Raw genomic sequence first — 22,156 nt, forward strand, 5'->3', positions numbered from 1 at the left:
CACATAATAGTAGACATCTGTTGATGAGTGGAGATTTTGGGGTAACAAAAGCCATCTCTGCTACTCGTACTATGCGAGCGTCCCTCATTACAATTGGAATTATTCCTATGGGGGAGAAAAGGAGGACAAGAAGGAGACGGAGAAGAAGGAGGAGGAGAATGAGCAGGGGGAGGTGGAGGTGGAAGAAAATGTAGATGTAGGAGATGAAGATGGAGAAACAGAATAATAATGAGAATTGAAAGGAGACAGATTATTGAGAATAGTTCGAAAACTTAGAGGAAACCGAAAAATAATATTGAAAATATCTAAATTTGGAAAGGGAGCTAGAACGGACGAGTGGATCAGAGGGAAAGAAAACAAAATTAGAGAGAATAATGGAGGAAAGTAATGTAATACAGATGAACTTAAGAACAGAAAACTACAGAGATAGACCGGAACAAGATATGAAATATTATTAGAAATCTGGAAGATGAAAGGGGAAACCCCAGAAAAGAATTGGATCGAAGAAAGGGGGATAGGAGGGAACCTATGAACTGCCTACAGCTGTATTAATCATTATTATAAACACAGATTAACCTTTCAAAACCTAACAATCTCAAATAAGAACCAAGAACTATCATTGACAATGCACAAGAATCTAATCAGGAGATATTATGTATTGAGAAAAATAGAAACCGAATGACGAATGAAATAAGGAGTAGTATGAGATTATATCGAGGTAACAGAGAACAAAGGACAATGAAAACAACGTGGAAAATGGTGGAATGATAGATGAGAACAAAGTAGCTATAAATTCAATGAACAATGAACAAAACAAGAAGAGAGAAGCAAGAAGGAGAGGAGTAGAGAAAAGTGGAATACCAAAAGAGAGAAATGAACAAATGAATAGTGTGAAATGGAATGAAGATGAGAGCCTAGGCAGCAAGAAAAGTGAGGTGCAAAGAGGGTAAATTAATGTGAAAGGGAAATGTAATAGGAAGTAGGAGATATAGAGAAGTACAATTGAAAATAAGAATGTGGAAGAAGATGTTAATTAATAGAAAGAAGATGTTGATGAAGAAGAAAAGGAATAAGAATAAGGAGAAGAGATGAATAAAACTACAAGAAGGATTTATAGAAAAGTTAAATTCTGAATGGAAAATATTCTGTATGAGAAAATGAAAAAGAGATATTGAAGATGATGAAGGAGAAATAGAAGACGAAGGAGAAGAAGCATAAGACGAAGAAGAAGAAGAAGAAAAAGAAAAGGTTTCAGTAGCAGGTGTGTCACAATAACTGTCATTTGCAAACCCCTTCACAGGCGAATCCAGAAAGCCGAGAGACAAGATACCTTTTGTTCAGTAGGGACCGACCATTCATTCATTCTATTGCAAATATAGTCCATTGTTTTTTCCACATCTTTAGGCCTTTTCTTGCCGACTTGGATATTTATCTTTCAGTTGTTGTTCTTGTACCTTTCTTCAGCTGAATGTAATGAATTCTGAATTTATTAATGAGAGACATTCTGTAAGTTCTCTTTTTCATCTGTTGTGTACCGTAGTGTAGGACATTCCACGGAAGATTCTTTTAATAGAGACAAAGACAGGGTTTACTATTTATTTTCATGACGTGGAAAAAGTTAGCTTCCATTGAAAGCTAGGATAGATCGCCGTATGGAATATACTATCATTAAAACAATTTCTTCAACAAAATAAGTCTACTATTAAGTTCTAAGAAATGGATGGAGGAGAGCCCAGAGAATCTGGACCATGGAAGTATTGCAAATCTTCAAGTGTTGAAATGAGTAAAGAGTAATCAGGAAATTCATAATTCATGCTTTATAAACAATCCTTTTTCCACTGTTTCCAATGTGATAGGTCAATTTCTCCAAATCATCAACAAACCTCTTTACTTGTATAATATTAAAATTCGATTATATTCATTAACATTTTGATTGGTTACAATAAGGTAGGGTGAGGCTGGTTACAATAAGACACTCTGGAGAATAATTTTTTTCGAAACTCTCTATATTTAAACAAAATTAGAATTCTGTCAAATAAATGTCTGTAGACTGTGTTATCCTAGTTATTGAGGCATTGAGAGTGGATCAGTTCAGTAAACAAGTGTCGACAACTTTTCCAGGAATCCTTTTCCTGAACCACAGCTCGGAAACAAGAGTTAATTGAGTCATCCGTGCCTTCTTCATCCATGACAAATAGAAGTTATTAGTCCTTTTGAAACGTGCTTGCTCAAATAACTAGATGAATTTTTTTCCGTAGGAGAGAATATCTAGTTTATTTTGTAATACACGTGCTAGTACTGGCGCATATTTTTCAAAGGACCATCTGCTTCAGTAGCATAAAAATCTAGACACGTGTGTAATGAATGAATAAATGAGTCTTTCCGAGAAAGAGTGTCTGGAATTGACTCTTGAGATAGAAATATAATTATAATTCATCTCTAGAAAAATAATTCTTCTCTACCATTCCTGCTATGAACCTACTTTTATTCTATCAATAATAATATCTGAATTCTATCCGAACTATTCATAAAATTCAAATGCCAAATTTGAGTCAGACCGTTCATAAAATTCCATTCACTAATTTATGCTTTTGTAACTTTTTAAATAAAACTACTTCTCTTTGTGATGAAATTTCAAAACATTAACTGGCAGTTTCAATCATTCTCTGTTTGTCATTTCTTTTTCCTGACCTCTAGCCGATGAGAAAAGACTGTGAATAGAAAATGGTAGTAGCTGTTGGGTGATGTAAAGTGGGCCTACTAATTTTAACCAATCGTTGAAAACTCCTTCTCTCTCCTGATTGGTAAATTGTTCACAATGTATCCATTCCCAAACTCTGCCACAAGGTAGCAGCAGCTAATGGGTAAGGTAATCATTTCGATTAATTTTTTAAAACAGACACATTAAAAAAACTAATGTTCGACGCAATAAAAAGAACTGGACTACTCTCGTCTTATTGATCAGAACTGATGCAGTTTGTGCGAAATTTTGTAAAGCCCAATCACCAAACTTATTCCTGGACCGAAAATCAAGTGACAAAGCAGTGTGTGATTACATAACCATAACTTTTGGACAACATTAACATTTTATTAAAATTTTTGGAGAGAAATAGTACAGGTTCAGCCTAGCTTTTTCTCCAATGTAATAATTGTATTATGATTATAGTGTTTTATACAATAAATGAATGAATGTATGAAACTATCACGAATTAAGTGGTTAGGCCTATAATATCTCATTTCTAGTCCATCTGATTTTAGAGTTGTTCGATAGGTCGAGCAAGATCCAAATGGTGTCTAGTATCCTAAAAAAAATGTTACAATATCGATAATACAAATTATTTGAGCTCATTTTGAACGAAACAAATATATAAGAAATCAACAAATTACACTACGTTACTTTGAATTATAGTGGAGGATTATTGAATGAAATTGGTTTATGATTATTGCAATTGACAACACTTATCACAAACTGCTTTCTTTTTGACGCTGAGAGTCTTTCAGGCATTTTTTCAACAGAAATTGGAGAAGAATTTTTGTACCCATTTTTTAAACAGCCTTGAATCTTTGGTTTTATGAGTTCAATAACCTTAAACCCAATACTGGTCCTGCACAATATCTTGAATTATAAACTGAGCTCTGACATCAAACCCTTTTAACCTGACAAGACCCGATCATAATTGAGAATTCTTACTTTACTGCTCTTGATAACTTATCCTCCCTGTGGTCTCTCCCCATGGCAACCAATTTTCTTGTAGTACATCCACAGGAAGTGAAGCATATGCGATAACAATAACAACTTCATTGTAAGGAGCAATCACAATGATCTCCTGAATTATTCATCAGGAAACGGAACATTTATTCAGGATTGGAATCGATTTTTATTGTTGATGTTGATTGTCGATCGTTTAGCAGCTCAGGGCAAGTTGGGTTACTACTTTCCGATCAATAAGGCAGTGCAGTGGAGTTCATAGATCACGAGTCAATCAATTTACATACATAGCCGTCATCAAACTATGAAGAATTTTTTAACTGAAAGATATATTAGTGGATATAATCATAGAAAAAAATACAGAGAGAGTATCCTCATTGATAGGATAAAGTTGCAGCTTGCAACATAAATATAGATAATAAATTTAGGTATTTCAGGGATTCAGGTATATTAGTTATGTAGGAAGTGAATTGGAGAATCTGTTTACTGCGTAATAATAATAATAATTTCTCTGGATGTTGGACGACACATCCAAAGGAGTTTATTCATACATACATTACATATTATTTTTTCATACATTTTCAATAATATAACAATATTCAGGGATTACAAAATGATACCTCAATATATAATATATGTGTCGAGGTTATCATCAAATTAATACTAATAATTTATGCTACAACAGATAATACCAAAATTCCAAAAATCTAAAACTATATCTATTACCCTAAGCATCACCTAGTACAAAGATACTAAACCGAGTTACTATTTTCTACCTATAAATTACCTTATTCAAAAAGAATACTACTTAAATCTAAATCCTACTTACTATTAGTTCCTCACTACTTTGTATCCCAATACTGAATAACCAATGTCTATTTTTTCTTTTGAAGCTATTGAAATTTTCCTCTCCATTGATTTCTAATGGTATTCCATTAGATATTGTAGGCCCTAAATATCCTAGTGATCTTTGCCCAAATGCTGTATTCATTCTTGGTACTTCTTGATTGTAACGTTCTCTTATTCTAGTATTATGGCTATGATTTATGATATGGTTCTTATTTTGATGTTTTTTCATATACCCTAATAACAACAATATATATAATTGCCTAACACTGAGTACTCTATTTTCTATAAATAATTCTACAGTTGGAAACCGGATTTCCCTGTTTCCTATTATTTTCAAAATGCGTTTTTGAGTTTTAAATAATGGATCTATAAAACTGAAGTTAGCTGCACCCCAAACTAACAGACCGTACCTTAAAAGAGATTCAACTAATGTTAAGTATACAGTTTTTAACATTTCTTTGTCTATGATACGCCTTAATTGATAGAATTTGTATATAAGCTTCCTTATTTTGGCAGTTGTATATGTTATGTGCTTGTTCCATTTCAATGAATCATCTACTATTATTCCTAAATACTTTATATTGTCAGAGCGTTCTATTATTGGGCAATTACAATTATTGTTACTATTTCTATCACAATTTATTATGAAGCTTCATTAACCCGCCAGTAATTACTCGCCATCTTATCGCTGAGATGAGTTAAAGGATGTGCTCCTTTGTCTACCTCTTGTTGGATGGGTGACCACTTGAGAAGCTGACTCAGCAAAATATCATTAAAATTCATTTCCCAGGGGGTTGGAGGCCACATTAGGCTGTGGGTCCATTCATTTCCAATCATTCCCATTACTCACGCACAATCCTGGAGCTTATGTGGGCATCAGTAGAAAAAATATTAAACTAAGGATATAAATGTGTCACAATCATAGATACTTATAGAATGATTATTCACATGATATTATACGCTTATTACCATAGTGATACATTGAATAGTATAGTTAATCTAAAATCTATTTCATACTGAATTAAATTTCTATTGAATATTCTACACTTATATTATTGTTCTTGACCACAAATAAACAGAGGATAGATTGAAGTACTATTAGGTGTCATAAGATCTACAAAAAAAGAAGAAATGCTCCAATGATGAGATTCCTATAGACAACTTGTGAGGCTTGACTGGAGAAAAGTTGATGAAGCCTTGTCGGAAGCATCTTGGTGAACGGATGTGTGCTATTGTGATCGGTATGTTTATGGAGAAGGCTATACTGTATGCGGTACATTTATCACTGGTCCTATTGTTATTGCCATTCATGACCCACTGTTTGTGTTTGTCTCAACGAGACACTGTGTGTTTTCGGGCCTTCCAAAGGCTGAGCCGCTCCCAAGCTGTTCTTGGATTGAAGTCGGTGTTTCTTCAGATTGAATAGTCGAGAGATGATTATTTGAACCATTCTCTTTCGGGTAGCAATGAGTGTTTTGAATAAATGTGACATCCAACTCACGTTGCTGCAAGAGTTGATAGTTGAGTTTGAGAGAGGGAAAATAGGAAAAACGGGGGATATCAAATAGATGAAAGATGGAACATAAAGATTCAAGTTGCACTTGGGATTTTCGTCTGATTAATTATAACCCAGAACAATTTTAGTAAAAGCACAGAAAAAAGTAATAATAACAATGAACGTTTGTTCATTCCTTCGTTTTAAAAGTCTCCAAGCTATAATGGTCCAAATTCTGAGTTGAATTATCTTTCGATTTGATCATTATTTATTTAAACTAAAGACAAGAGATAATTTGAATGATGGTATGAGTTTTAGATCAGTAGAGAGATAACTATAGCTAGAACGAAGGTCGAGAGATGATTTTACCTATTTTTTTCAACATGGTTGTTGTGAGTGTCACAGTGAATGATACTGAATTTTGATTCACTCATCTATCAAATAGAGTGAAGCATGAGGTTGAAATTAAAAATGATATTAGATCCTACTGCCACATTATCTATTCATTCATCAAGTTATCACCCGTATTAAACCGTGGAATGAACGTCTATAGTGAGGTCCACTTTATAATGGCAGTGGAGTAAGAAAGAACAGCGTTACTGATTATCTGTATTCCCACTAGCTTTTATAGAAGATAGCTGATATCTATTGTTCATTTTTGTTTCAAATTATCAATTTTATATATTATACGTTGAGAAAATTCTCTTCAATGATTTAATAATACATTTTCATGATTGAGATTAAATATCTTGTTCATTATTTATATTTCTACATTGTTGAAAAAACGATCTGGCAACGTTGTCGAGGTAGAAAAGGATAGCGCTATCTGCTTTGCTGAATGATAGACAAGGATAGCAATCCCAATGTCAATCAAATAACGTGGACCTCACTTTAGAGTGAGCAGACAGCGAAGCAATTTGACGCCGTGGCGGAATCTGATGAACTTGTAGAAACAGCAAGGACAAGGTTATCAAACAAACATCTAGTCCAGTATTTGCTTAGTTCAAGCAGCGTGCGTAGTACTTTAGAAAATTGACTATATTTGTTGCGTAATTGATAATGCTTGATAATTTAGTGCTGAAAATTCATTATTTTCTCTAATCACTATTATTATCGTATGTATATTGTTAGTGGAGATGCCCAATGAGCGTTCCACCTCGCAGCATAACTCAGCTTTTTAATTACGTTGATCACAATAATTATATTGATATGAGCTCAGTCGATAATAATTATTATAAATTTCCAGTTACTTTACTGATCATGAGATAAGGTAAATTCGAGGGAATAATCAATGTCATTCAGTATCTTTTCAGCATTTAACGATTGATATTTCCTAGATATTAGTGAATTAATTTATTCCCAAAACATTGGTGGATTAATAATCAATGTAAGATCAATGCAGACAAAGAGATCAGCCTTGATGCCAACCTGAATCATTCATTGGATTGCTATTAGCTTCATTGAGAAATAAGTAACTGAGCTGTCCAGTATTTTGTATAATGGAGTACAAAATATTTTTTATATTGAATAAGTTGAAGATAATAGAGGTTGATAATAGGAAAAACATGGCATACTACTCAAAATTCAAAACCGGACTACTCACAATGGGTTATCAAAATTCTAATATTAAAAAAAGTAACATTTACGATCGATTTGAAACAAAGTGAATAATAATGTTTTACTCACATCCAGGTAGCAGATACGATTGAGGTTGCCGACATTGATCCAATGCCAGCCGTTGAAGTTGGAGCGACGGGTCGTAACAGGAGCAGTAACACCGCCGTAACTAGCAGACGGCACGCCGACATCTCTATGCACCTGTCTGTCGTAACAGCGGCGTAACAGCACAAACGTATCGCGACACCAACTAGTGTGACCGCGACATGGCAGTGATGCTGTTCTTCACACTGACAGGTCACAGATCACCGGTTGACAGCTTCTTTTAAGTTAGCTGTGAGTTGGTCTACATCCTGGCAAATCTTGCTACTTTAGTTAGTTAGTCACTGCTACCTGGAGTAGACTATCAAGTCACTGATAATTTGTTCTTGTTTCTAGTTGCTTCTTACAAATACGTACTTTGAAAGAAATGTTTTACATTTACTTCTCACTTATTGATGGTAAATTATTACAATTACTAATTAGCGAATGTTTTTGAGTTACTTGTCACTTGTTCAATGTACCTGTTCCAGTAGCTTGATAAGAATAGGGTACTTTGTATTGAATGGGAAATATTTTTGATTTATTTGTTACGTCTCACTTGTTATTTGTAGCTGACTAGTAATTTATAACAAATTCTTTGTAGGGAATTCTTTGAGGGAATTTTCTTTGCACAGAACCTAACGACCAATACCTACAATTACTTAATAGTAATAGTAGGTTATTGTAATAACTCGCTATGTGTTCTTTTTATTTAATGCTTCTATTTTTGTTACTAGAAGATTCATAAATTACATTGAAATATAAAAGACTTTGTAAGTGTATTGTTCTAATAGATATTCTGAGACATTTTCACTATTACTTCAACCCAAAAAGTATATTTTTGGGCTTTCTTTTCTCACACGGTTTTGATTCAATGAAATGTGTTTATTCACACCTAATTCTATTCTTTGAAACTTATTTGTCATTATCAATTATTACAGTCCTCATACAGCTCAATGATCATGGTATGTCTGATTGGGTCGTTTTGATGATTCAGTTTATTAATAAGTACGCATGAAATCGGTAGTAAGTAGATAAAATAGAATAAAAATTAAATATGTAGATTGTAAAAGAAAATATAGTAACGTTATATCAATGAAATCGACTCCAAAACACCAATATGGAACATTTTAATCATTGAAAAAAAAACTTTTCAACATCAACCTATAATTTTTATTCATTCATAACTCTACCTTCATTGTATTATCATTCATCCCATCATCATCAACTAGGCTTAAAATACTTCTAGAAAGTCGCCTTTGTAAAATAATAAATAAAATAAAATCCATCGTAAATTAAATGCCGTTGAGTCGATAATCTGATTTGATTTATATTATTGGCGTTTGTTTGTTACGAGAAGCTTTTATACTATTATTCAAAGCTTCATTGGAGAGAAATTGGTCGAAATGAATGCAATGATTGTGAAAAATTTGGCTCTGTACTTGCAGAACTCCACGATATGTGAGTGTTGAGCTGCACAAAGATCTGTAAGAAGTTGATGGATTGTGTTTTTTGATCGTTATTCACTCAGCCATCATTCATTCAAAGCTTTCGAATAGCGTAGTTTGAATAGTTTTTTTAGGTTTTGAATTTGAATAGCAGAGAACGAGGTGTTATTTGAATACCTACTAAAACTGTGATTTGAACAGAATTGTGTGAATACAGTAATTTAAAATATAGTGAACTCTCGTTATAGTCGGATCATTAATTTCTCCAAGTTAGGTTGACAGCTTTCACATACGGAGACTTTCATTTCCCTACTTTATCCTTTCAAAGAGTATGGGTTGCCACGGGAATTGGAAGAGCTAAGATACGAACACCTCTCTTACAGTAATATTATTTCCTAGGGATTTTTTTACAAATATTACTTCTCAATATTACTGTTCAACTCTAAAGTTGGATATAGAATTTTAACTCTCTATGTATTTTTGAGCTCAAAATAATACTGGATTGAATAGGATATTGAATCAAATTGAATAGGATTGAACGAATACTGGATTGAATCAAATTGAATTGAATTATATTGATCGAATCTAGGTTGAGAGTTTACTTTATCGTCTATTTGAAAAATTATGAGTCCTGTTACACCCTATTTCATAACCTGATTACTCAAAACTACTGAAAACTGCATATACTAATTACTCAAAATTGCATAATATTTTGAAAACTCAATACAGAAGAAGTACCTTCTCAATAGCTTTTCAAAGTTTTCTAAATGGCTCGTAGTATCAGAAACTCTCATTATCAACTAGTAGAAAATTAACCAGAAGTTGAAATGTGGATGGATGATTGACTGCTTGGACTAAAATACTAAGCAACAATTCATTTTTTAAATTTAATTTCAGAGTATAAGCTTACTGTATTATGTCTTCAAAGTATCATATCTCCCAACTTGGGAGACCTTACACTTGATCAATCAAAGCCAATACAGCTTTCTTGCAGTCTTGCAATAGCTCAATCAGCAAATTTAATCTTAATAGTCTGATCTCCCATCAATAGTATTGAATAATGAAAGACGTGAACTCAGTCAATAAATACATTTTAATGTAATGAGTAATTATAAATAATGCATTGATTGAATCCAGGTGCGACCTGAAAACTCTAAACCTAGCCTGCCAGGTTATTCGTTATTTATTTATTGATTTATTGAATGCAATGATACAATTATTGATTTCAAACTACTGTAAATAATTAGTTTTATCTCCTTTATTATACACTAAATCTATTGTTGTAGAATATGTAATGAAATTTTGTAATATGTAATGAGCTTAACATTCTAAATATCCTCTTCGCACTCACTTAACATCCCAAATGCACTCACTTATATACAACCGTACACCACTAACAACCGTGTCAACTGTACACCACTCTCGGTTTAGCGAGAGGGTTCGAGACGCGCGCACGCTACTAGGATCGTGACAGCACAAGAGGGTGCTAGGTGCTTACAGGACGAAAGCCGGCCGAAGACTGAGGTCGGGGCTCCAGAGTTTGAGCGGTTCTGCCCTCAGCGCTCAGCGCTCTCTCCAGTCAACCCTTTGGTCAATTCCCTCCGCCCTGCTCTACACGTGGATAGTCCACTGCTCAGCACGTGGGAAGTCCCTCCGCCCAACTCTGCTCTGTCTAGTCGCGTGGAAAACTCTGCGCCACTCAGATACATGCCGCGTGCATTCATCTACACCGCTCATTCAACTCCCTAAAAACGTTTCAGTTTTTGACCCTCACATTTTTGGTTCCCAATTGCATGTTGAGGGTTTCTCAATTTGCATCTATTTTTTTAGAATATACCTATTTTGATATGTATTAATCTTTATTTCTCTCATTGATGAAATACTAAGCAATGAAAAAATCCTTGAATATCCTTAAATCCTTAAATCCTTGAATATCCTTTACCGGAAATGGATAACTAAAAATTCCAACTTCACCGTTTCCTGTAAGAAAGTTATAGTTATACCTCAATTTCTGCATGAGTACCTACTTATTATACACATTACTCCTTATTATTGAAAACTCTTGAGTCTATATATGTTTTTATGATTCTTCAAGTTATTGAACTCACTTGTAATTATGTTTTACGCTAGAACATTCAGTTAGAAAGCTCAAAACCAAGCTTCGAAAATTAATGGAACAGTACAAATTCATAAACATCAATTGACTAGCACTGTTCTTCTGGGACAGCAGCATAGTGGATTGTTTAATTCCACCCCGGATCTATGCATGAGCTATTAATAGTTCACTCATGAGCCACATTGTTGTTCTATTTACATATAGTTTTATTATGTATAAAACTCATGGCATCTTAGTAAGTTGTGCAGACAATTGAATAAGAACTCGAATTTCAACTATAAATCAGTTTATAATATTTTTAGGCTAATAATTTGATTTATTTTTGAAAAACACACAAAATCAAATCAATGTAGTTTGTAGTTGTAGAGGAAAAGAAAATTCAAACAACCTCAAATTATACAATGAGGAAGCTTTGATTTCGTTACAATAGTGACTGCCAATGGAAAGAGAGAAAGATAAATTTCAAATGTTCAATCAAATACAAATACGTGTTTTCCAATACAATACATCAAATGAATAAATGATAAATTTCGAATGTTAAATCAAATACAATTATAAAATACAAATACGTGTTTTCAAACACAATACATCAAATGAGAGAGCACAACGATTCCAACGTCAGGACGACAGCCAATGGGAGTAGAGTTACAGGATATTCAACCAATCATTTTTTATACATTGATACATACAATATCATGGGTTATATTTTGAGACAGCAGCGCCCAACATTTCCCAACATTTAAGCAATATCAAATATTTCTAGAATAAGTTATTTCACAATCGCTTCCATGAGTTTTTAGAAAAAGTCATCCTTTTCTATTCATATTAGTCTGAACTCAATTCCATTTTATTGATTCCTCTTTCAACTAATTCCACCTCATCCAGCATAACTCGTTATCAATATAGCTCTTCTCAGATCTTATTAAGTCAACCAGTATTAACATACTTATTAATCTTCCAAGAATTTTCATTTGAATGAATAAAAAGACAGAAATCACGATCCACACCTTTCATTTTATGGATGTCACGTGACATTATCTGTCTTGTCATATAATTCGTCACATCAAACCAGTAATAAAATCTCATAAAATCATTTCTTTGTCACTCTCTCTTCTTCGTCTTCAAGATGTCACGGGCATTTCGGAATTCTGCTCTGACGGAATACAGCTCACACATTCACATCTACATACGCTACACATTCCCATACATATATACAAAAACAAATGCACACCTTTAGTGATAAAGTGCCAGACTGTCAGCATTAATTGAGTGGAGACCAGAAGTCTTATGCATAGAGAATGATGAAAGTTTCAAGTGGGTTCAGCTAAGGCATGTGCACACTTACACACATTTAGTGATAGAGTTTCAAACTGTCAGCATTGATTAAATGGGAAGTAAAATGCTTATGTATGAAGAATACTGCAAGATTAGAGTGCATCCAACTATATGCATGTGCACTCTCACGTCACTCAAATACATCACGGCAAGACATCGACCATGTTTTGAAGAGTGCAAGATGAAAAAGAAAAATGAAAAGTATTAAGTCTCAAAATTATTCCAAAGCATCTTCCAGAGTTGGCAAGATGTAAAACCGTGTAACAAAAAACCAAGATGGCCGCTGTCGCCAATGTGCACCACCTAACCTGACCACACTAACCTAACCCAACCTAACCTTAGCTTGCTGATCAGTATTCACGTTGCCGGACCGGCCGTGTCTACGCATGACGGTTGAGCGGTTAGCCGTGACGGTCCGAATTTCGACCCAGGCTGCAAGCGCAGTGTTTACGCTTTGTGGTGAAATTGTTTTACGATCAGCACCGGCCGGCCCCGGTGTCACTGCTACTCACATCAGCCATGCCCCTTGTCGCTCCTGTAGAGTGATTCACATTAACTGCCAGCATTGTTCGAATTGCAAGCATGGATGTTATTCATGAGGAATGCTGACAGCTGACAGTGAATCTTAGTATAGCTTCCTGGCGATGTTTTCTGAAGCATCCCCCATCCCCCCATCCGCCACAATATTTGCAGTGCTGAATGTATTCGAGTACTTTCAAGAATGTTTTTGTGTTTCGTTGTGCTAAGTTTGTTTTAATATTATCATCTACCCATTCTATCATCTATCAACATTCTTATATCTAATAAAAACAATTCACAATAATACTGACGATTCCTGCAATTGTTCAATATAAAGTTATTGAACAATTGAATAGTTGAACAATTAACTATTGAACAATTATATAGGTTATTACTATATAGTGCAAGTGGAATTGTATAAAATATAAATTTGTAAGGTGTTTTTAAACTGATTGATTTTAATAAATTTCCTTTTTTGAAAATTGTAAATTGAATACACTCCTTTGCGTCACTCAATAACTGTTTCTTTTTTCTATGTGACTGGATCATCCACTCTAAATAATAGCATATATTTCATCTCAACTTTATTTTATCAAAAAATACTAGATTACTGTTGTTTTATTGTTGTATTTGTGAAGGAGACACATTAGGGGTAACCTGTTGTCTCCATAAATAAATAATAAATAAATAAATAAATAAATAAATAAATAAATAATAAATAAATAAATAATAAATAAAAATAAATAAATAAATAAATAATAAATAAATAAATAATAATAATAAATAATAAATAAATAAATAAATAAATAATAAATAAATAAATAATAAATAATAAATAAATAAATAAATAAATAAATAATAAATAAATAAATAAATAAATAAATAAATAATAAATAAATAAATAAATAATAATAAATAAATAAATAAATAAATAATAAATAAATAAATAAATAATAAATAAATAAATAAATATTGCTTGTGAGAATGACTTATTTGATAAATCTTATCGATAAATTTTGCATATTATCATCAATAATAGAGACTTGGAAACATAAATTGGATCATTAAATATATCTATATTCAAAAATATAGATAAAAAAATATATATATCCATATCGAAGCTCCCTCAAAGCCTTCAGCTTCCTTTCTTCATTCCAAGAAAGAAGTTTTAAGATGAGAAGTGATGGGGAAATATGAATGAAAGTATTTCAGATTATACAATTATTGAAAATCGAAATAGGAAATACAGTACCAGGATATGATGCCTGAGACTTTGTCGAGACAATTGTTGTAGATACCACTAGCTACAGTGTTTCTTACTGAAATCAAGTACAATAGGAGAATATAATTATCTTCAAATTGCCTTTGATAAAAACTTGAGACCCCTAGAATATCTGAGTACGAGCAAAGAGTAAAGATGGTAATACGATTTCTCCATTCTTTTTTTATAGTACGAGTAACTAGTAAAATGTTCGATTTTCATTGAATTGAATCAAGAAATTTCAGCAGAAATAAAATAATGAAACTCCAACATTATAATTTTTTTCTCTGCACTGTCAGCTAATTTTTTCTCAGTAACATTTCAATCCAGCTTCAGCTCTGAGACTTGGAGAATGTTAATCTCAGTTTTTATTCATGTTATCAGTACAAGTTTCCTCTCACACTGGCACTTGAAGAAGTAGAGTACTTTTTACACTGATGTAACTGTCAGCCAGCGACTTATCTCGCAGTTTATTCATATTACCCGGTTTCTGAAAGGCTCCAAACGCCCTGCAGGAACTAGAAACGAACCTATCTAATTGGCATAAAATATAAGCAACAACATTCGAGGTGTTATCACTTTCTGGAGCTCGTGAGAAGTAATCACCGAGATTAGCTTCTCTGACAGGAAATAGTGTGAAATTCACACATCACACTTCTATTTTCTTCACACTTATGGACAGATTGAACGAAGTGTTTTAATTAGTCTCAGAGAGTTCGAAATGACTTTATCCCAAGTTTAACACAAACTCAATTTGAAGCTCCAAATAGATCAATTTTGATACACTACATAATTATTTATTTATTTATCTATGGCAAATAGGCAAAACAAATAGTATCACAAAATTTTCAAACATACTATAAATAAATATGATACTTACATTAAAATTCTACAAAAATCCTTCATAACTGGAAGGATTGGATTTCTTGTTAAGCTTTTTGAGCTACTGGAAAATATTTAATCTATCATTAGAATAATGGATAATTGTTCTTTGTTCTTCTTGATCAACATCCCCCCTTGCTTCACATCAATGACACATGTTGTATAATTTAGACATGTTTCCCGAAATCTTTTGGTAAATGAGATTGATTCCAGGTTTACTACTCTTTCCAGAGCAATCTTGCGAATACATGGAACTAATCAGCGTCTTCTATCATCACGCCATTACCTAATACAATGTTAATGATAAAGGTCCGTGATGAATCCTAATTTCTAATTAGTTGACTGATTTACGATTTTTCAGCAGCTAAAAACTTGTTAGATTGACCTACGATAACTTCCGTGCCGTTCAAACGGGTTTGGCGATGAGATATTGCCGATAAATAAGAGGCTTATCCCAACACTGTAGCTATTTGCTCTTCTCTTAGCTAAATGTCAGACAAGATGAAATTGGGTGGAGTGGAGTGTGAGTGGTGCGATAAAGAGAGAAGAATCATGAAGAAAAGGCAAAGAGAAATGTGGGGAAAAATGTAAAATTGTTATAACAAGAGTGTAAGAATGAAGAAGAAAAGCTGCAGAATTAAAGGTGATATGAACAAGAAGGTAGAGAAGAATTGGAATATCAAAGAGGAGAAAAGAGGAAACAGGAAAAGAGGAAGAAAGAGAGGTTCGAGGTGTGAATAGAGAAAAGGACAGATGATGTAGGAATGTAAAATAAGAGGCAGAAGAGGGAAAGATCATTAACAAGAAAGAAAGGACTGTGAAGAACTAAATAGAGAAGGACTGAAGTATAAGAATAAGACGAAATATCACAATAATGAATTGATGGGGGAAGAATAGATAGAGAAAGTAGAGCGAGAAGGCAGTGTTGATATTTTCAAAGAAAACTATTTTTAAAAAGTAGGAAATAGTGTTAGAATAATATGACAGGATGATATGAGAATAAAAAACAAGACAGCCTTAATATTATTGTTGCAGTTTCATATATGATGAACAAGTAAAGTGAAGTTTTAGTACCACACTAACTCATTATATTATCTCACTCAGTTACCACCAGTAAAAATTCAACATCTTTTCCACTCATAAAAAGAAGAAGGAAGCAGAGAAAATATATTGAAAAATAATTGAAAGAGCAGAATGATTAGAAAAATAAGAAGAAACTTCAATATTAATAATTTGGAAGGGAAGAGGAATAGAAGAAATGAGGTGGATCTAGTCTGAAGAAATACGAAAGGGAAGAAAAAGATAAAATTATGTTTATTCATGAGGAAGGGAAAGAAGAACTTTAAAAATATAATAGCAATAGCATACAAAGTATGCTCTGTCTACTGATGTGAATTGTAAATAAATCTCATGAGATACGTTCTAAAAACTTATTTTTATACTCGATCAAGACAGATTGATTCATTTTAAAAGTTGAATAAAAATGTTAATACAAATGATACTTCTACAAGTGTAATACAAGTGGTAATACATGTTTTTGGCTCAATACAAAATCACAGATCCTGTTCTAGCGCCGTATTATACCCAAGCTTAGTATATTATAGGTATACGTTCCAACCTTTTACTGAACCAGGTTTGATTTGGATTTATGGGGAGCCTTTTAATTGAGAGCCTCATCTAACGGAGTCTCGCTTCCCCAAAGTGGGTTGGCTGCTCACGGTCACTAACTCCTTAGTGACTCTCTTGGTCACAGTGACTCTCTTAGTGACTAAGCGATCAAGTCAGTCGGAAAAAGATTCGATCCAAACACCGCTTCTAGAGGTGAGATTGGTTGGATTAAACCTTATAGGGATAAGTGCTGGATTAAACCTTATAGGGAAGAATGATGAATAGTGATAGTTTATATTCCATTAGAAAAGTCAGAGTTTCATCGGAAACATGAATTTTACTTGATTCGGTCTATTTTTCCACTAATTTACATTGTGCTGTATCTCTGAAACCGGTATAAAGACCAGTAATCAGTTGGGTTTTCTCGATTATTGTGAAATGGAGTAGCAAAATCTCAATATATTAATAGAAAAACATTCTTCTCAAATCAAAGTTTCGTAGAAATAATGAAGCAGACTACTGTTTCATACCACGAATATATAGGATTCATTTATTGCATCAATTAGGCTTCATTATAGAATTATAGGTGTAGGCTATATTAATAAGTAGAATTGAATAGAATAGATGTTTATTTCATCAAGACACTAATTAAATGCAATAGTTACACGTTTTACCAATTAAAATACAGTATAGAAAGTACCAGAGACAAACAAATATCGCTTATCCTTTCTTTATGAAAGTACCATACAATAATTGCAATATTTTTGTTATGACACTACTATAATGGAACTCTCCATAAACATAATAATTATATACTTTATAGCACGTTTGTTGACTATCCTACCATAATACAACAAAACTTTCAATAATAAGTAAAATTCTATCATTAAAATAAAAATAAATAGCCGCTGGAAAGTGGGAAGTAGTTGTTGTAGTAGTAACAGAATTTCGTCTAGAAAGATTACTTACGTGTATCGACAATTTTTTGGGAAATCATTTAATTTTCATATTATAAATCATATTTTGGTGACATATTGGATTCATCTACGTATTGGATTCATCTAGCACAGAGCAGTGTGTAAGACAAGGCTTGAATCTGTGTTGAGATTCAATCAATTGTCTTTACCTATTCATAAGCCGCCATTTTTCCGCTTCATTAAGAATTCAAATTCCAACTCACTTTTGTTATCCTGATTAATTGAGTCAATCAAGCTAGAAATCATTTTTTCCAAAAATACTGATTGAGCGGAAGGAGATTGTCATTCATCAAAATGGTTGACATGCTAATGAATTGAGGAACATTCCTCCATGATCAACCACTGAAATGATAGGTGGTCAGAGGGCAGTGGCTCTTCTCTCAATATTTAGTTGAAGATCTGGCTTCGAGTCGTAGACCATTATAGTTTTGCTGATGACTTCATTATCAACCTGCCAGCCCATGAAGCGAACTGAGAATATAAAGTACCGCAACAGTATTAACTCAATTCATATGTATCAATTTTGTGGGAATAAAACTCTATGGGAAGAGAAGAAATTTTTTTAAGCATGCTAAACTTAACTTGAGACGAAAATGGTATTGTATGCATGAATGCGCAGACAGTCACGCAGTTTATTAGACTCAAACCTCATTTGAACAGGAACAATTTCAAATAGTTTCTGTGTTTTCTAAGGCTAGGCGCACACCAGTTAGTCAAGACAAGACAAGACATGATCAGACAGGTTTAGTCACAATACTTCACATAGTTGCTTATGACGCAACTCAGACTGATTAGTCATTGCAATTAGACACGTCTTCATAAGCAATTATGTGAAGTATTGTGACTAAGCGTGTCTGGTCATATCTTTTCTTGACTAACTGGTGTGTACCTAACCTTATGCTTTCAAGACATCAGCTACCAGCACAGCTGTATTTGTATTCACAGAGTAGAAACAATGGAGTTGGAGTTATATTGAGTAAGGTGTAAGTATTAATTGACCGAGCGAAGTGTGGTCTAAGATTCATGACGACGGTTTGGCATTTCTCTTAATGTTTGAATGTTTAAATGTTGCGCATTTACGGCGAAATGAGGTAATAGATTTTCATGAAATTTGAGAGGTATGTTCCTTTTTTAATTGCGCGTCGATGTATATACAAGGTTTTTGGAAATTTTGCATTTCAAGTTTAATATAAAAGGAAAAAGGAGCCTCCTTCATACGCCAATATTAGAGTAAAAATCAGACTATAGAATTAATTATTCATCATAAATCAGCTGACAAGTGATTACACAGATGTGTGGAGAAGCCAGTCTATTGCTGTATTTCCATAAGGTCTATAGTTTCAATCAGGTACTTGTGGATGAGAATACTGCGTGAGGTCTACTGTTCACAGAAATACTAGTAATATAAGTATTCACCTGTATAAAGAAATGTACTTGCAAGCCTTACTGGTCCATGTACATTGTACTTAGTGAATAGTGGATGTATCGGGTTTCTCATACAAAATCAGTTTGATGGTTTCCATAAGTTTTCGAAAGAGTAAAACTCACACATGCGTTGAAAGATGAAATATTATTTTATTTGATGGTAGCGGATCAAGTCACTAAGATGTGTTTTTGGTGGACGCTTTGGATATCCACTACAGTGCCATTATATATACACAAAGCAAAGCCATCTACCGCTCAACGTAAAAGGGAACAACAACGAAATTAAGTTCGAGAGGCGAGACCAAGTAAAGCACGCTCAAGAAGGCTGTGCCAGTGATTTATGAGAGGATGGACACGTGATTCCTCCTCTCTCAATAGACTGCATAGGAAGGTTATGGCTGAGGATGAAAGAGGAGAGGAAAGAATAAAAATTAAGGGAGTAAGAAGAAGAGCCGAACATTTTCTATGAACAGTGTGAAAACGTAGAAGAGACAGAGGGAACAGTAAAAGATAGGGAAAGAGTGGAAAGAGATTTGGAAACAACAGAAATTCGTAAGAGGAAACATTAGAAATTTTGAATGAGGAAGGGAAAAGAGACAAGAAGAAAGAAGGAGGACAAGGAGGGAAGAGAATCGAGTTAAAGGAGAGGAGAAGAAACTGGGGTACAATGAGAGAAAAAAGATGCTAACAATAAATGAAACAAAATTAGAAGAGAATATAGACGATGAAAAAAATGAAGATGTAATTGCAAGAAAAAATGTAAAATGCGTGAAAAATAAAAGATGAGTCGTTAGGAAAAGTGGTGGATAAGACAACAGCCAAAGGATTCAGATTCCGATTCCTTTATTTATGTGTTTAACAAAACAAAATGCAACTAGCGTTGAAAATAGATACCCTTAGCAGTAAGATAACATGGTGAATCATATGAAACTAAGGAGTTCTACAATAATATTGAGCAAGAAAAATGATGAAATATGCGAAAGTTGGTTGAAGTACTACTGTAAAGTTTTTACATGAAACTGTGAAGTTAGGACCTTTGGAAGTCCATTCTCAGAGAGGGCATCGAGGATTCACTGGATGAAGAATAGAGGAATACATTTGAGGAATTGAAGAGTAGGAAAGTGTTTGAAGGACCTTCATAGCAGCCAAATAGGAGAATTTTCTTAGTGGAGATAAGAGAACATATGAAAAACTTAAAGTAGTATTGATTAAATTAAATTGAAGAAGAAAGATGGACCAGCTCACTATCAAGTTGTGAAAAACATGAGATGAAGAAAGAGAAATTTGAGAAAACAGAATAATATCATGGTTAAGGAGCTTTATAGGAGGATGAAAAGAGGAAAAACTACTTTTTAAGAGAAGAAAAATAACAAGAAGAAGAAGAGTAAAAAGAAGAAAAATAACAAGAAGAAGGAGAAAGAAGAGAAGGAGGAAGATGAGACAAAACGTATTTATTCCTCCAGATTATTGTAAGAAAATGCATTACATTTGAAGAAAGAAATTGAAATTGCAATATAAGTTGAGAAAAAATTAAAAATTAAGTAGAAGATACAATATGAAATAATGAATTAGGAAAATCAAATAAGGGAGGAAGGCGAAATAGGAGAGAAATAAGAAGACAGCAACGCAAAAGGACAGAATGATTATGCGTCTCCTCCTCATATTACAGCTTCCTCCTCAATATGGAGGAGGCAGTAAACCTAATGATGGCGGCATCTCAGAAACCGCCTCCTCACTCATTACCGACAATAGTTCATTAACCGTGTCCCAATATTATTATCAGCCATTCTGCGTCAACAGTCAACAGCCAACAGCCAACATTATCATCAATTCTGAAACAGATTACTCTATGAGCTCGGAGTGGACTTCTCACGTCCTGGCTTTCAGCTCATTATTGCCTCTGAAACGTTCATATTAGCCGCTGAAATTCTATACAATAAATATGTACTCCACAGTAAATCTTTGGTGGGAATCTAATCAAGAACTTATCCAATCAATCCTCATTATTAAATAGAATAAAATAACTTCATCCCTGTAAATTACAAATTGAAATAATTTCTATGCACATTGGAATCACTGTAAAAGTTTGTAGAGAATTTTTGTTTATAAAGTTTAATTTTGTTTTTGAAGAATGAGAATTCTTATTTTTCTTAGAAGTTTTATCAAGCTACAAGGATAGGAAAGTAAAAACTAGTCAAAAGTCAGTGATGTTTTACATAAACAGGCGCAGTTAGGACAAATCCTACAATTTGATTTACGACGATGTAATAGTTATTGACTGATACATCACTTTTTATTGAGAGTAATGTAATTTTATTCAATCTTCCATTTTATGTTCTTTTGTTTTTTAATAATTTATTTTTTAGTTTCTGGTGATTTCGTATCCCATCTGGGCGTCATAATTACAAAAATTACATAATTTCTCAAGTCAACACTGAAGGATGTAAAGATTGAAGAACCGAATGATATTACATGATAGAAAACACATTCAAATGATTAACACGGAAAATGTGAAGTGGAATGGCCTCTTTCCTATAATTTTGTTTCCACTAGAGGACTAGACCCGTCCTGCATTGGAGCATTGGAAAGTATTCAGATAATTTATAGAATATTCCTAATCACATTGAAATGACTAAAATGTAAATGATAAAAATATAAATGAATGATTGTGAAGTAAGAGGATTTAAGTATTACGCATTTCCAATTATCTTGTTTATGAAACCATTATTCCAAGTCATCCAATATCCACAGCTCATTCACAGAGTCGAAACAAATACTATTGCGCTATAATGAACAAGCCAACGGCATAAAAACGAAATACATTTGAAAACAAA

General features: G+C 33.3%; 1 protein-coding gene across 7 annotated transcripts in view; it reads right to left on the reverse strand.

The window, feature by feature from the left end:
* LOC111050093 (protein Wnt-5b) overlaps positions 1–10,746 on the reverse strand; it is a 75,583-nt gene extending 64,837 nt beyond the window's left edge. Inside the window, exons 1-2 of one of the 7 annotated variants that reach the window (XM_039420837.1) lie at positions 10,573–10,746; positions 7,740–8,128 (exon numbers count right to left, since the gene is read on the reverse strand). In XM_039420837.1, coding sequence (XP_039276771.1) covers positions 7,740–7,861 — 122 coding nt within the window. In that variant the 5' untranslated portion in view covers positions 7,862–8,128; positions 10,573–10,746. Of the gene's footprint in view, positions 1–7,739; positions 8,328–10,524 lie in introns of all 7 variants that reach the window. The other 6 variants (XM_039420836.1, XM_039420833.1, XM_039420835.1 and 3 more) reach the window with 6 other exon arrangements.
* Positions 10,747–22,156: the final 11,410 nt, after the last annotated feature.

Source organism: Nilaparvata lugens, chromosome 2, assembly GCF_014356525.2.
Source record: "Nilaparvata lugens isolate BPH chromosome 2, ASM1435652v1, whole genome shotgun sequence".
Classification (NCBI taxonomy): domain Eukaryota; kingdom Metazoa; phylum Arthropoda; class Insecta; order Hemiptera; family Delphacidae; genus Nilaparvata; species Nilaparvata lugens.